This window comes from Nicotiana tomentosiformis, chromosome 5 (assembly GCF_000390325.3).
Source record: "Nicotiana tomentosiformis chromosome 5, ASM39032v3, whole genome shotgun sequence".
NCBI classification, from domain to species: Eukaryota; Viridiplantae; Streptophyta; class Magnoliopsida; order Solanales; family Solanaceae; genus Nicotiana; species Nicotiana tomentosiformis.
In genome coordinates this window covers 112,342,070-112,356,799 of record NC_090816.1, presented here as the reverse complement: position 1 = coordinate 112,356,799, position 14,730 = coordinate 112,342,070, and the positions used below count along the sequence as shown (strand labels likewise).

General features: G+C 35.5%; 2 protein-coding genes across 5 annotated transcripts; both read left to right on the top strand.

Moving 5' to 3' along the window:
• Nucleotides 1-212: 212 nt before the first annotated feature.
• Nucleotides 213-10,320, top strand: LOC138893008 (uncharacterized). Its single transcript, XM_070176771.1, has 4 exons — nt 213-687; nt 814-1,018; nt 2,333-2,405; nt 10,216-10,320. The coding sequence occupies exons 1-4, from the start codon at nt 213-215 to the stop codon at nt 10,318-10,320; spliced, it is 858 nt and encodes a 285-aa protein (XP_070032872.1).
• LOC104114757 (TSL-kinase interacting protein 1) lies at nt 7,904-14,117 on the top strand. 4 transcript variants are annotated; one of them, XM_009625271.4, is made up of 8 exons: nt 7,904-7,997; nt 10,524-10,653; nt 10,756-10,973; nt 11,054-11,295; nt 11,375-11,600; nt 12,600-13,385; nt 13,591-13,713; nt 13,815-14,117. In XM_009625271.4, the coding sequence occupies exons 2-8, from the start codon at nt 10,548-10,550 to the stop codon at nt 13,905-13,907; spliced, it is 1,794 nt and encodes a 597-aa protein (XP_009623566.1). In that variant the 5' UTR covers nt 7,904-7,997; nt 10,524-10,547; the 3' UTR covers nt 13,908-14,117. The 4 variants fall into 4 exon arrangements, with proteins under 4 accessions (XP_009623566.1, XP_009623564.1, XP_009623565.1 ...); XM_009625269.4 differs by having other exon boundaries at nt 7,923-8,055; nt 10,527-10,653; XM_009625270.4 differs by having other exon boundaries at nt 7,936-8,055.
• Nucleotides 14,118-14,730: the final 613 nt, after the last annotated feature.

Genomic DNA, 14,730 nt, shown 5'->3' with positions numbered 1-14,730 from the left:
TAGGAGATAAGGCGCGGGATGTGGGCAGTTTCAAACTTTTGTATTCTGGGAGGGTGGGGCAGGAACAGGGTAGGTATCTTGGTTGATAAGGATCTCCGGGAACTAGTGGTGGAGGTTAGGAGGGTGAATGACAGGCTGATGACTATTAAGCTAGTTGTTGGAGGTTTTACTTTGAACATAATCAGTGGCATTTCTGGGAGGATTTGGATGAGATGGTGCGTGGTATCCCGCATTCCGAGAAGCTTTTAATAGGAGAAGATTCCAACAGATACATTGGAGCGATGTCTGGGGGGTATGATGATGTACATGATAGCTTCGGTTTTGGAGATAGAAACGGAGGGGGAACGTCTCTTCTGAACTTTTCTAGAGCATTTAATTTGTTGATAGCAAACTCGAGTTTCCCGAAGAAGAGGGAACACTTGGTCACCTTCCGGAGTTCGGTGGTCGAGACTCAGATTGATTATTTACTCTGTAGGAAGTCCAATAGAGGTCTTTGCACGGATTGCAAGGTCATCACGAGTGCGAACCTCTCGACCCTTGATAGGCTCATAGTCATAGACCTTGATATCATGAGGAAGAGGAGGAAGAGGGCAACGTATAGCCAACATAGGATCAAGTGGGGAGCCTTGACAGAAGCTAAAGCGCAGGAGTTGGGTGTCAAGCTGGTGACTATGGGAGCTTGGAGGAGTAGTGGGGACGCAAGCGCTATGTAGACCACGACTCTGCAGTGCATTAAGGAAGCCGCGAGTGAGGTTTTAGGGGTCTCAAAGGGTTACTCTGGTGATCACAAGGGATACTGGTGATGGACTGAAGAGGTACAAGGAAAAGAGGACATCAAGAAAGCAACGTATCTGAAGCTAGTGAAAAGTGTAGACGGGGAGGAGAAGAGGGCGAATAGGGAGCATTATAAGTTGGCTAAGAAAGAGGCAAAATTAGCAGTTACGGAGGCCAAGACTGCAGCTTTTAGTCATTTGTATGAGGAACTTGAGGGCCGAGGTGGGGATAAGAGGTTGTTCAGGTAAGGCAAGGCGCGAGAATGAAAGGCGCGTGACTTGGACCAAGTGAAGTGCATCAAGGACGAAGAAGGTTGAGTTTTGTTAGATGAGGGGCTTATCCGTCGGAGATGGCAGACTTACTTCCATGGTCTCTTGAATGAGGAGGGGGACATGAGCATTGTTCTAGGTGATTTGGAACTCTCCGGGAGTCGTTGTGACTATGGGTATTGTAGGCGGATTAGAGTTGATGAAGTTGAGGGGGCTATGTGTAAGATGAGTAGGGGCAAAGCGATGGGGCCGGATAAAATCCCGATGGAGTTTTGGAAGAGTGCGGGCAAGGCAGACTTGGAGTGGCTCACTAGGTTTTATAATGTCATTTTTCGAATGAAGAAGATGCCCGAAGAGTGGAGGTGGAGCACGATGGTTCCTGTATACAAGAACAAGGGTGATATCCAAAATTGTAATAGCTATCGGGGTATCAAGTTGCTTAGCCATACTATGAAAGTCTGGAAGAGAGTGGTAGAGCTAAGGGTGAGGAATAGGGTGTCTATTTCCAAGAACCAGTTTGGGTTTATTCCAGGGTGTTCGACTACAGACGTCATCCACCTTGTTAGGAGATTGATGGAGCAGTATAGGGAGAGAAAGAAGGACTTGCATATGGTGTTCATCGACTTAGAAAAGGCGTATAATAAAGTTCCGAGGGAGGTTTTGTGGAGATGTTTGGAGGCAAGAGGTGTACATGTTGCCTACGTCAGGTTGATTAAGGACATGTATGATGGAGTAAAGACCCGAGTGAGGACAGTGGGTGGGGACTCAGAGCATTTTTTGATTATTATGGGGTTGCATCAGGGGTCGGCACTCAGCCCTTTTTTGTTTGCTTGGTCTCGTACATTACTGACACGCCACATCCAATAGGAGGTGTCGTGGTGCATGATATTTGCAGATGATATTATATTGATTGACGAGATGCGAGATGGTGTGAACGCGCAATTAGAGGTATGGAGGCAGACCTTGGAATCTAAAGGTTTTAAGTTGAGCAGGATCAAGACAGAATACTTGGAGTACAAGTTCAGTGGCGAGACTCAAAGGGGGGAAGGGGAGGTGAGGCTGGACTCGCAGGTCATCCCTAGGAGAGGGAGTTAAGTACCTTGAATCTATTATTCAGGGGGATTGAGAGATTGATGAAGATGTCACACATCGTATTGGGACGGGATGGATGAAATGGAGACTCGCTTCCGGTGTTTTATGTGACAAGAAAGTGCTATCGAAACTTAAGGGTAAGTTCTACAGAGTGGTGGTCAAACCAACGATGTTGTATGGGCTTGAGTGTTGGCCAGTCAAGATCGCTCATGTCCAGAATATGAAGGTAGCAAAGATGAGGATGTTGAGATAGATGTGCGGGTACACCAGGTTAGATAGGATCATAAATGAGGTTATTCGCGACAAGGTGGGTGTGACACCTATTGAGGACAAGATGTAGGAAGCGCAACTTAGGTGGTTTGGTCATGTGAGGAGGAGGAGCACAGACACCCCGGTGAGGAGGTGTGAGAGGTTGACATTGGAGGGCCTACAGAGAGGTAGAGGTAGGTCAAAGAAGAGGTGGGGAGAGGTGATTAGGCAAGACATGGCGCAACTATAGCTAATTAAGGACATGACCCTAGATAGGAAGGTATAGAGGTCGATGGTTAGGGTAGTAGAGTAGGTAGTCTAGAATGTTCATAACAGTAGTATTGGCATGCAGTCTCGCTTTCTGTGGGCAGTAGATTTTTATGACTAACCATTATTTTCTTTCATTGTTGATTACCTTAATATCTTGTTGTTTTTATTCTGATTTTATACGGCTTTTTGGTGATGTCCCTTCTTGTCTATATTTTCATTAATGTGGTGCTTATACTTTCCTGAGCCAACGGTCTATTGGAAATAGCTTCTCCATCCTCACAAGGTAGGGATAAGATCTGCGTACACACTACCCTCCCCAGATCTCACGGTGTGGGATAAAACTGGGTATGTTGTTGTTATTGTTGTTGACAGAGACACAAAGAAAAGTATACTAAAATATGTATGAAAATATGATTTGGCCAATTGGCCTACATATGAGAAGAAAATATAAGATCATATTGAGAGAAAATTCTCCCTTAAACAAAACTCTTTAAACGACTATATTGTGGAGCTTGGTTGTGGGAAGAATGTCTTCAATTTATTAATGTCCAAAAGTTTTTCCCCAAGGCAAGGAATAACCAAATATGGGGAAGAGAAAAGTAAAAGTAATTATGGTAATACTTTGACTTTCCTTTAAGAGAAAAGTAAAACCCAAATAATGTAAGAAAATCAGGGGGGAAATCCTAACATAAATTGTATATAGATTTTCTTTAAGTTGACATAGCTGCAAAGGTAAGTGTAACAAGAGAACGCTGAATTTGCTGCAGTTTCACGTTTTTTTGCTACAACACTCTTTTTCCCATCAAATATCGGTAAAGAGATATCCTATTTGAAGTTATCTTGAATAGAAGAATTTGAATCCTTGTGAGTATCCACGGTAAATTTTAAATATTACCTTTTTATCCAATATGGAATAATCTCTTTTAAAGAAATAATTTAATTTTAAGGGTATAAAAATCTATCAATATTTTAGGTATATTTTTGTTTTAACATTTAGCGTGAACATTCGTGCTTTTATAATAATATAGATATAGATACAGATATAGATATAGATATATACCAAGTATAAGAAAATATCACAATCAATGAACTGGTACAATCAACTAAGCTCAATATATAAGAACTAATAAGGTCTACGACATGGCAAATTAAAAAACAGCCAGTTGGGGAGTGTAACTCAAAAAGATGAGACCTTGCATCAAATTTTGTAATAAAAGAGGGATTTAAGCTAATATTGATAGTATTTTGTGAATTAATTAATATTGGTAGCATCTTTAGTTTGAAAGGCAAAACTAGATAGTTTTCTCTAACAGCTTATTTGGATGGTTGTTACCTGTTGTATTGTATCGTGTTGTTACTTTAAATACAATATTTGTTTTGATTGTTACTTAAATTTTAATGTATCGTATCGTTAAATCCGTCGTTACGTAATGACGAAAAGTGTCACTTTATGGAACGACATTTAATTTAGTGTGGTCGCGTCGTTACTTTTTCTTTTTTCTCATCTTACCCTTTCTTATTATTAAATAATCTTCTTTTATCTTTTATCTTACCTTTTTATATAATAATTATATCTCGTACATTACTTTTTTATTATAATATTTTAAGTTTTTTTAAAAATATTTTTGTGCATGATATCACGAAACAACGATAAACAATACAATCTATCCAATCATTGTATACATCAAAATGATATAATATAATATAATAAAATACTATACGATACATTATGAAACGATACATAACAACCATCCAAACAAGCTGTAAAGGAGAAAGAGAATCCCAAAGGCGAAAAAACACAAATAGAAAAAAATTAAGAAATTTTTTCAAAACCCTAGCAACAATAGATATTTTACTAACATGGCAGCTAAATAAATACATATCTTATCAAAAAGCTATAAACATGGATCAATAATCACGTTTAAGAAAAATATTCAAAGCATTTCATTACTAAAAAAGCGACAAAGTGATTCAGTTTTCTAAGAATGAGCAATAGTCCTAAAAATAATCAAATATGACTGGAAACGTATTGGTAGGATAATTTCCATCCAAAAGCAACTCCTTCCTCCCCGTAGGCATTAGTATACCATTTTTTGAGCGAAAATCTTGTCACGAAAAGAACTTAATTCAACAAAAAAGTTATTTTAATATTATTTACAGTATATTGTATTTTAAAATTTATTTATGTATATTTATACATAAGGAGTAACAATGGTATACATAAGCATATAAATATTAAATTTGTTACTATTTATACAATTAATGTATATTGAATAATAAATAACATATATCTCATATATACAAATATATATTTTATATGTCAAATATACATAAAATATATTTGAATTTTGTTAAATATACATAAATTATCCATTAAATATATAATATATACATCAAATATATAATATATACAACGTATATGTATAGAATTATAATATATACACCATATATGTACAGAATTATTTAATATATAATATATACATTAAATATATACTATATAAATAAAAAGATATGCATATATATTTTTGTTTGAGAGAATAACGGAAATGTGCAGAGCAACTATTTATTTGAAGAAAAAATTCATAGACAAACGGTAAGTTTAGAAAGTTCAAATTAATGATGAGAGAGGATTGTGGTTAGATTAATACGGCTCAAACTAATCCCTTAAATTGTGGGTTAGTGTTTAAATGTTTATATTTAAGAAACTGATAGCCATAAAATAAGGTAAGGAATCTTAAAAAATGCTATAAATGTAAATTGAATGTTTTTTTTTAATAAAGCAAAAATACTATTATTTGTATAAATAATTTTGAAGAGGAGTCCTACTATGTAAAAATCTCAAGGCCGGGCGGCCAAAGTCATTAAAACTTGAAAACTTTACATAATTGTCACAGTTTAAAAGAAATATACCAAATTCTTAGCATGAAACCCAATATTACCGTTGTGATAGAAAAATATTTATATTTGTAGCACACAGTTCCATTAAAATAGGAATATTAATTATTAATCCCTAAATATAAGCAATTTGAATAGAAAGTCAATAATTCTTTGTACAAAAATCATGCATTTTTTTCTCTTTATCTATTAGCTTTCCTTCTTTTTCTTCATCATCTTAATTTTGTTTTCTGCCGAAACCAATATATTTTCTAAATTTTTTCCATTCATTTTCTTTTTAATTATCTTTCTTAAGTTTTTCTCTTCCTTCTTTCTTCCTTTCTTAACATAAAGATCTTACTTCGATAATAATATATGTTAATATATACAAAACGTATATATAAAAAAATATACATTGAATTAATACATATAAAATATAAAAAAAATACATAAAAAATACATCTTCAATTAAGATGACACTTAGACATGTAAAATATACATAAACATATATCTTAAATTTAATTAAGATGGCATATAAATATACAAAAAAAATATACATAAAAAATACACCCTGAATTAAAATGGCACTTCACATATAAAATATATTTGAAATATACATTAAAAATACGTCTTAAAATAAGATGGCACTTCATAAATAAATATATAACAATTATATACATATAAATATATTTTGAATTAAAGTGATACTTGATATACAAAGTATAAAAGACGTATAAATCAATACATCTTGAATTTAGGTGGCATTCACATATGCATCAGATTTTTAAAAATGAAGTGAAGAAGATGAATGTTCGAACGGGAGAATAGAGATGGACAAAAAAAGTACTTCCTATAATTAGTGAGTCAGTTAACTTATTAAATGTTGAGCTTAATTTTTATAATATGCTAATAATGAAAAATAAGTGCACTTTATGTAATAAACAATAAATGATGCTATTTTTTTTTAAATAATAGTTAAAAAGAATCAAGCGTATAAGAAAGCCTTAAAACTTGGCCAAATTCTACAATAAGTAGTCTTTTGGGCCACTGTAAAGCCTAGTCACAGGGTCTGGGCTTTGTACCACTACGCACAAAGGAGAAGAAATGGGAAGAAATAGCGTGGGATAACCACTTTTTTAATATGGTATTTAGTTTTTATCTAGTATTTTTAATGCTGAGCACAAATAACCACGACTTTATTAAAATTAATACGAAAAGACGTTGTTACCCTTTCTTCATGAGTGTTGTATAAATATTAAGGACATAGTGTCCTTAACATTTACACTACACATATGAAGTTAAGGACATCATGCCCTTAATATTTATACAACACTCATAAAGCTAAGGACACTATGTCCTTAACATTTACACTATACATATGAAGTTAAGAACATCAGATCCTAAAGTTTAACAACAGAAGGTGCAAATACAAGTTAAGAACATTATGTCCTTAACATTTACACTGCACACATGAAGTTAAGGACGTCGTGTCCTTAACATTTACACTAAACATATGAAGTTAAGGACATGATGTCCTAAAGTTTAACAGCGGAAGGTGCAATTACAAGACACGTTGTCCTTAATATTTACACAGTATTTATGAAGTTAAGGACATCATGCCCTTAATATTTACACAACACTCATAAAGTTAAGGACACTATGTCCTTAACATTTACACTATACATATGAAGTTAAGGATATGAGATCCTAAAGTTTAATAACAGAAGGTGCAAATACAAATTAAGGACATTATGTCCTTAACATTTACACTGCACACATAAAGTTAAGGACGTCGTGTCCTTAACATTTACATTGAACATATGAAGTTAAGGACATGATGTCCTAAAGTTTAACAACGGAATGTGCAAATACAAGACACTTTGTCCTTAATATTTACACAGTATTTATGAAGTTAAGGACATCATGTCCTTAATATTTACACAACACTCATAAAGTTAAGGACACTATGTCCTTAATATTTATACTGCACACATAAAATTAAGGACACCATGTCCTTAATATTTACACTACACATATGAAGTTAAGGACATGAGATCCTAAAGTTTAACAACAGAAGGTGCAAATACAAGTTAAGGACATTATGTCCTTAACATTTACACTATACACATGAAGTTAAGAACATTGTGTCCTTAATATTTACATTGAACATATGAAGTTAAGGACATGATGTCCTTAATTTTAGCATAAGGGTATTTTTGTCCGGGCGAATAAAAAATTATTAAATACTAACTAAAAAAAATATTTTAAATGATGGCTAAAGAGTAAAAGACATCTTTAATTAGTGGTTAACCGTAAGTTTTTTTTCCCCACAAAGGAAGGCCAGCTAAACATGCAACTGGATAATTGAAAAGCGCCAAAAAAAAAAAAAAACTTATAAAAATGCACATATAAATAAGTGACGGTAAAAGGAAAAACAGATTCAAATTCCAAAACCCAACGCGGTGACTGGTGAGTTTGTTTTTGTTTCTCAAAATCTCTCATTCCCGCCCACTATTCGTATTTCCAGGCAAGCTTGAATTCTTCTCTTTCATCTTTTTATTTTGTTTAATTTTATTATTGAATCCGCTCAGATTTTGAATCTATTGAATGAATTGTAATTCGAAGATCTGAATTTGAATTTTCTTCAATCGGAATTTTTATGTGTATATCTGCGTTGTTAATTTGTTTGTATCTATTGATGCTTAATCGAAGAACAAAAAACCCTAGTTTTTCATTCGAATTTGAACCTGCCCTTCGCAATTGGAAGAATTTCAATTGGAATCGACATGAGAATGTCTCTGTTGGTTCAACCGATAGATTTAATTCAGTCTCTATTTATTTATGACTGGTGGTGTCCGGACCAGCTTGCACACACCTCGAATTGGTCAAAATATGCGGACTTTTTTACTTTTCGTGGAGGATTAGATCCAGTAACTGGGGGTCTGTGGCTGACTGATATTGCCCATCACCATTTAGCTATTGCAATTCTTTTCCTGATAGCTATTTTGCTTCAATTTCTTCTTTACAAATAAGAAATTGAAGATTTAGTTACGATTAGAAATCAACTTTCTAGTTGTGCTTCTTCGTTTTCTTTGAATCTCAATTTGCCGCTTTAGAATTGAAAGATTTTCAATTGGAATTTGGTATGAGAATATCTCTCTTGTTTCATTCCATTGATGTGATTCAGTTTTGTTATAACTTGCTTCTTAAAGAAAACACTAATTTGGTAATTTTTTGCCCTTTAGCTGGAAGATGTTAAAAATAAGGACAGAGGAGAAGGAAAATGTTGTCTGCTAGTGAGAAGAAATACTCAATTGCGCTGTCTATTTAACAGTGTTTAATTGGACCCTGACTTAAATGTTACAGTGGTTGAGAAATTAGTTTGATAGAGAAAAGCATCACTTCAAAGTTCAAAATTTGAATTCTTGAAAGTTGTAAAATGATTTAGAATAAAATTATCTGCAAAATAATGTCAGATGTTTTAGGACATTTTAAAATAAAAAGACTATCACATTAATTAGGACGATGAGAGTAGTTGTTAATCAACCCCTCCTGAATTTGGCACTTTAAAAACCAGAAATCTATGCTACAGTTGGGAACAAAGACAGGAATGGTTTAGGATTGATCTTGAATTTAGATTTTTGAGGAAGTCTGTGAAGTACTTTAACTTGAATCTGCCCAAGCTTTGACTTAACCCTTTTCCTCCCCCCTGTGACAATTGATAGAGAGCGTGAGTCGCTTTCTTGACCTTCAGTCTAATTACAAACCTTACTTTGTAATGTATTCGATGTGAGATTCTTACAGCTGAATTAACTTTTGCATCTTGACTTTACAAGGTTTCAGATAGTAATGGTTATCGCATTCCAGGCATCAGATAGGGGGTACATTTCGAGTTTAACCTAGTTGATTTTGAGGCAGTTATGAAAGAAGCTATTTGTTAGGACAACTTTTAACAGTTTGTGATCCATAGCTGTAAAAATGAAACGGGAGAATTATTTTGGAAACTGAAATCAAAGGATATTTCAATGAGAAGAAGTGTGCTATTTGGTGTAATATGAAAGAGAATTTTATAATTAGTTAGAATATAAATGAGATAAAAACTGCTTCGCCTAGGCTTGAGTAGAAGAAGAGTTACTTGAACAAGGTTCATGGAAGTCGGTTTTGCATGAGATTCACTAGATATTTCTCTCTGTTGCAATTTAAAGCTTTAGTTTCATCCTCTAAATTAGAAGGGGAGCCTTGGCGTAACTGGTAGAGTTGCTGCCATGTGACAAGGAGGTCACGGGTTCAAGCCGCAGAAACAACCTCTTGTAGAAATGTAGGGTAAGGCTGCGTACAATAAACCTTTGTGGTCCGGCCCTTCTCCGAACCCCGCGCATAGCGGGAGCTTAATGCACCGGGCTGCCCTTTTTAGTTTCATCCTCTAAATTGAAAAGTTTTAGTCAGAAGACCGTGGGGCTTGAAAGTGTTCTAGATACAAGTATCGAAATTGATCCACAGTTTATTGTTTAATATTCAGCTAGTATTTAGTGGAGAAAGTATTGGGTTATGAGAACTTGGAAAGGTGAGATAAATAATGCTAGGACTATATGCTTCATTTGCAGGTTTGGGGCACAAGGTCTATGAAGTATTTACCACCCATTATATATGTTCTTATTTTTTTATTGCTGTTTACGTATTGCTACAGTTTGTCTTTGAAAATCAGATGAGAGGAATCATCGCTAGACTTGCTGCTGGTGGAACTTGCTTGACTGAAAACACACTGCTTATTGTTGACTTTGCTTTTCCTTAATATTGTTTGAATTATTGACATTACAAGAAGAAGATGTTGATTTAATTCATTTGGTGCTTATATAGGAACTGAATTTTTCAAATCTGTTGTTGTCAAAGATTTGATAAATGCCATGTAATATAAAATAAGAAGATTCTTGAATGACATGTGATTTCTGAAGTAAAAATAAATGGAAATACTGAGTTTTTAAACTTCTTTTGCAGCAGAGCAAGAAATTTAGCCGATCGATGAAGAGAAAGAAAAGTGAGGTTCATGAAAAATACAGTGACAAGGAGAATGTTGGATCAAAGAAAGCAACACGTAGGATTGGTCGGCAACATCTGAATGCAGCAGGTTAGGCAGCTGACATGAATCTGTAGACAATTGCTGATTGAGTTCCATTTTGTTTGGCTTATCTCTCAACTGGGCATATGACTTTTCTTGTGTACTTCCCAGGGGAATGTAGAAATGTTTCAGCTGGGGAAAATGATGGGATTTTGCCCGAACAGGCTGCTAAAGTATCTAGCCAAATACTCCCCAGAAGGGTGACTTGTTCCCCTGTAACAAAAGGAGATGATGCAGCAGGGACTGGGAGTCAACAACTTGATTCCCATAAGAAGATTAAGCTACAGCTTTTTCCAATAAATAAAAGTATCCGACAAAGATTGGAGAAGGTATAACTCATGCATTAAATGAATAGGACTATGCGTAACGTGCACCAATTGAATCTTGATAGTTTTGGTATTTCTGGTAGGATGGCTGCAATCCATTCCAGGAACTTACTTTAAGTACTCACAAGAAGATATCATCAGTGATTAAGCACCTTAATACGAAGTGGAATTCTTCGAGTGTGAGGTTGGGGGAGCTCTTTCTATTCCCCTATAATATTAATACAGAAAACTTGGCATCAGAGAAGCGATGGAGCTCAAAAGATACCAACGTTTATGCAGGACAAGTGTATGCAGCAATAGAAAGTCCTGCCATTTTTCGCTTAAGGTTTTAGACTGGTCTGATTCCATTTTTTCGCTTATAGCTCTTCAATCGAAAGGTTTTAATTTTGCTTCCAATTTTCTAGGTATGGCTGGTTTTCTGATGTTAAGCTCAAGGCCTCTGAGGTACCTGATATATCCCCTCCCTCTGGCACTCATTCACAATCAAGGGGTATTAAGAGAATTTTTGCTGCTGCAATGGACATTGGAAATGACAAAGTAGAAGGAGCTAAATTGAAAAATGAAGAGCTTAGTAAACCAATCTGCATGAATGAGCAGAAGATGCCTCTGAACATACCTGTTGATAATATGGTAAGTAATTATGTCATTCTGGTTCTTTTGTTTAATATCTTGTTCTGTAAATCTTCTCAGTCAATCAATCTAATGCCATTTATAAATGAGATCCCAGTGCATTAGAAATACCCCACTACAGATATTTCTTTTTATGCTAATTAAAACTGATGTATAGTGGCTTGGGGAGAAAGAACTTGCAGGAAAGTAAAAAAATGTCCAGATTTAGTATGTTGTCAATGTATGAATAAATATATGTAGGCATACCCTGTTAAATGCTGATAGGTTGGTAGCTAGGCACATCATTTGCTGGGGATGTCAAGTTTATTTCAAGTTTTACTGCAGTTCAAGGAAGTACGGGCTCAGGTGCCCGGTAAACTTCTCAAATTCCTATTTAAAATCCAATGTTAAAAAAATTTGACAAACTCGATAAAAGATGTACCTTTGCTCCTCTACCTCTGCATTCAGGCATTCCAAAGTGAGTTTTTTTTTAAGCAGGCTTATCAAAGTGGATTCTGATACCTGTTTCCTTGGGATATCTAACCCTCTCAATTGGACAGTTTGTTTCCGAAAATACTCTATGGTGATTTGGATATTCTGAATCTGAAATTGATATGCTTGTCCTGCAAGATGTATACAACCCGCATGCACCATAAACTGACAACAGAAACAACCTAGGATATGTCATGTTTATGTAACCTGTAGGCTGTGGCTAGGTCAAGCAAACCACTGTCACAATAATTGGGAAAAACTCGATGCTCGAGATGTGTGCTTAAACAAAATTGACATGGTTTTTTTTATAGGATGAAAACACAGATTAATTAATTGTTGAAATTGCCACAAAAATTGGAGGTCCTTTACTGCATGTGTAAGATCAATTGTTAACGACTACCCTACCCTCTATGATTGTATTTTCATGTGTTCTAGAATCTAGTCTCTAGGACTGGTCTAACTAGATGATTTTTACTATCGGAAATGGCTATATATGTCTTAAATTTGGTCCTTGATACTCCTTTCTAGGTTGATGGAGCAAGAAAGCAAAATGTCCCTGCAAAGATGGTAAGTCCATGGGATGATATTTTCACCAACTTAAGCATTGGCGGATTGCTGTCTGAGGCATCTTTGCAAGGAAAGATCAGCAACTCGGAAACTAAAATGGATTTGCAGCCAATCCAGTTAGTTTCTGATATTAGTGTTGGAGGCTTGCTGTCTGAAGTGTCTTTGCAGGGTAAGATGTCTACTGGAATGAAACAAGAGAACAGAGTGGGATTGCAGCCATCTTCATTTGCTTCTTTTATTAGCTCAGGAAGCTTCTTTTCTGAAGCATCTTCTCAAGGAAAGGTTAGTGATTGCAATTTAGCTTCAAAAGGAAGCAAATCTGGATTGAAGGAAACGTCAGAGTATGGCCAGCACAGTGAGTCAAAATTTTCATGGGATTTTAATCTCACTAATTTGAGCATTGGAGGATTGCTATCTGAGGTGTCTCTGCTGGAAAAAGTAAAAAATCATGACCAAGGAACTGAGGGCAAACCAAGCTCACAACCTACGTCATCTTTTCCTGATTCACTCGATGCTTTTATAGCTGCCCGCCTAAATTCACACCCTGAAATTTCAAAGTCATCATCTCATGAATTGCACTCGTCTATCTTGGATGCTGAAGAGACATGCCATGCATTTCCAGTGCGTAAAATTTCACCAGGAAACGAAAATGCAACTACTTCGTGTGGAACAGCTGGTCCTGGCAATTGTCACGAGTATACAAGTTCGAAATCTTTCAGAATTCCATCATCCTCTAGCGCTCCTGAGGTTTGTTGCTCTATAATCTTTTCTGGTTTTCAGGCTAAAAAAGCTTCATTTTAGCCATCATTAGTTTTTGGCTTTTGATAATATTGCTTCCATGTGATCAATTCTCAATGTGGAGCTTCCTAATCTTGCTTCCTTCATTATTACATAACTTCTTGATGTTCTTATGGAAGGATTGACGATTTCTTACATTCTGGTGTTGTTACAGCGCACAACTCAAAGTGTGATTGCACAAGATCAGTCATCTCAGCAACCAAGGACACCCCTCATTTCCTGTCCAAGGGGGATTTCTGATGAAGACAACAGCGTTGGGCTAAAGGGCATCAAATGGGTGCTTTTCGCTCTTTAACTAATCTTGTGTCCATTTGAAATTTTGCTTCTTGTCAAGGAACAGGAGAAGTTAACATATTCCTTTCCTATGTTTGTTTGCAGGAAGACTCTTTAGGACCATTTGATCTTGGAATGCCTATCTTGCGATCGGTTAGTGGTGGCGACAGTGTTAGCCTCAGCGAGTTCATTAAATAACATATTTATGTAGCCTTGAACTGATACCATAGACACTAGGAAAATTTTCCTCAGCTCGAGGATCAAATTCTTGAACAGTTGAAACTCGAAAGTAAAAATGATGCTGTGAATTGTCCATAAAAATAGCTAAAAGAACGATACTGTGATTATCAAAGACAGTTGTATTTTTATGTAATATTAGCCTTAAGTTGGGCTTTTCATTTTCTTCAACACCTAAGACAAGGACTTTGTAGTATCTTTCATATGGAAGCTAAGATATGTTAAGTCACTGAACATGGTCGTGTTTGGATTGATACGGATAACTGATCACGTTCAACTCTAGTCCTAAAAAGGATAAGCGGTCGCTGCAAATATAATCCGGTCTAAGAGTTCGGAGTTGAATTTCACAGAGAACTAAGGTTTAGCTACAATTATTCATTATCACCAAGAAGAGAAGCTCGAACAATTCCTAAGTTGTAAATATAAAGATCTTTATGTCTAACTAATTAACTAACAAATTAAAGGAGTGAATTAACAACTAAAGATACTAAGGGTTGGAGACAAGATTAAGGAGGCCTAGAGTTATGATTTTTCCAATTGTCGGAATCTTTCCCGCTACATCTCCTATAATATCGCCCAAGTATTCTCTACCGATACTTCGGGTGTTGTAATTCTCTTCCGAATAACTACCACAGTTTACTAGGTGTATTCTTCTGAACTACGCTAGCTGGCATTAGTTTACCGCTCACTAAGATCACAGCAAGGTTTCGTTATTCCTAATGCAACCTTTAAACATTCCGTATTGATTCCTCACGTACGTTAGGAGTGATGTTGTTCAACAACT

Coding starts and splice junctions, on each gene's coding strand:
- LOC138893008 (XM_070176771.1), top strand. CDS start 213: ATGGTGCGTGGTATCCCGCATTCCGAGAAGCTTTTAATAGGAGAAGAT. Junction 688..813: donor GACTATGGGAGCTTGGAGGA/GTAGTGGGGACG, acceptor GATGGACTGAAG/AGGTACAAGGAAAAGAGGAC. Junction 1,019..2,332: donor GGGGATAAGAGGTTGTTCAG/GTAAGGCAAGGC, acceptor AGTGTTGGCCAG/TCAAGATCGCTCATGTCCAG.
- LOC104114757 (XM_009625271.4), top strand. CDS start 10,548: ATGAAGAGAAAGAAAAGTGAGGTTCATGAAAAATACAGTGACAAGGAG. Junction 10,974..11,053: donor TCCGACAAAGATTGGAGAAG/GTATAACTCATG, acceptor TATTTCTGGTAG/GATGGCTGCAATCCATTCCA. Junction 11,296..11,374: donor CCTGCCATTTTTCGCTTAAG/GTTTTAGACTGG, acceptor CCAATTTTCTAG/GTATGGCTGGTTTTCTGATG.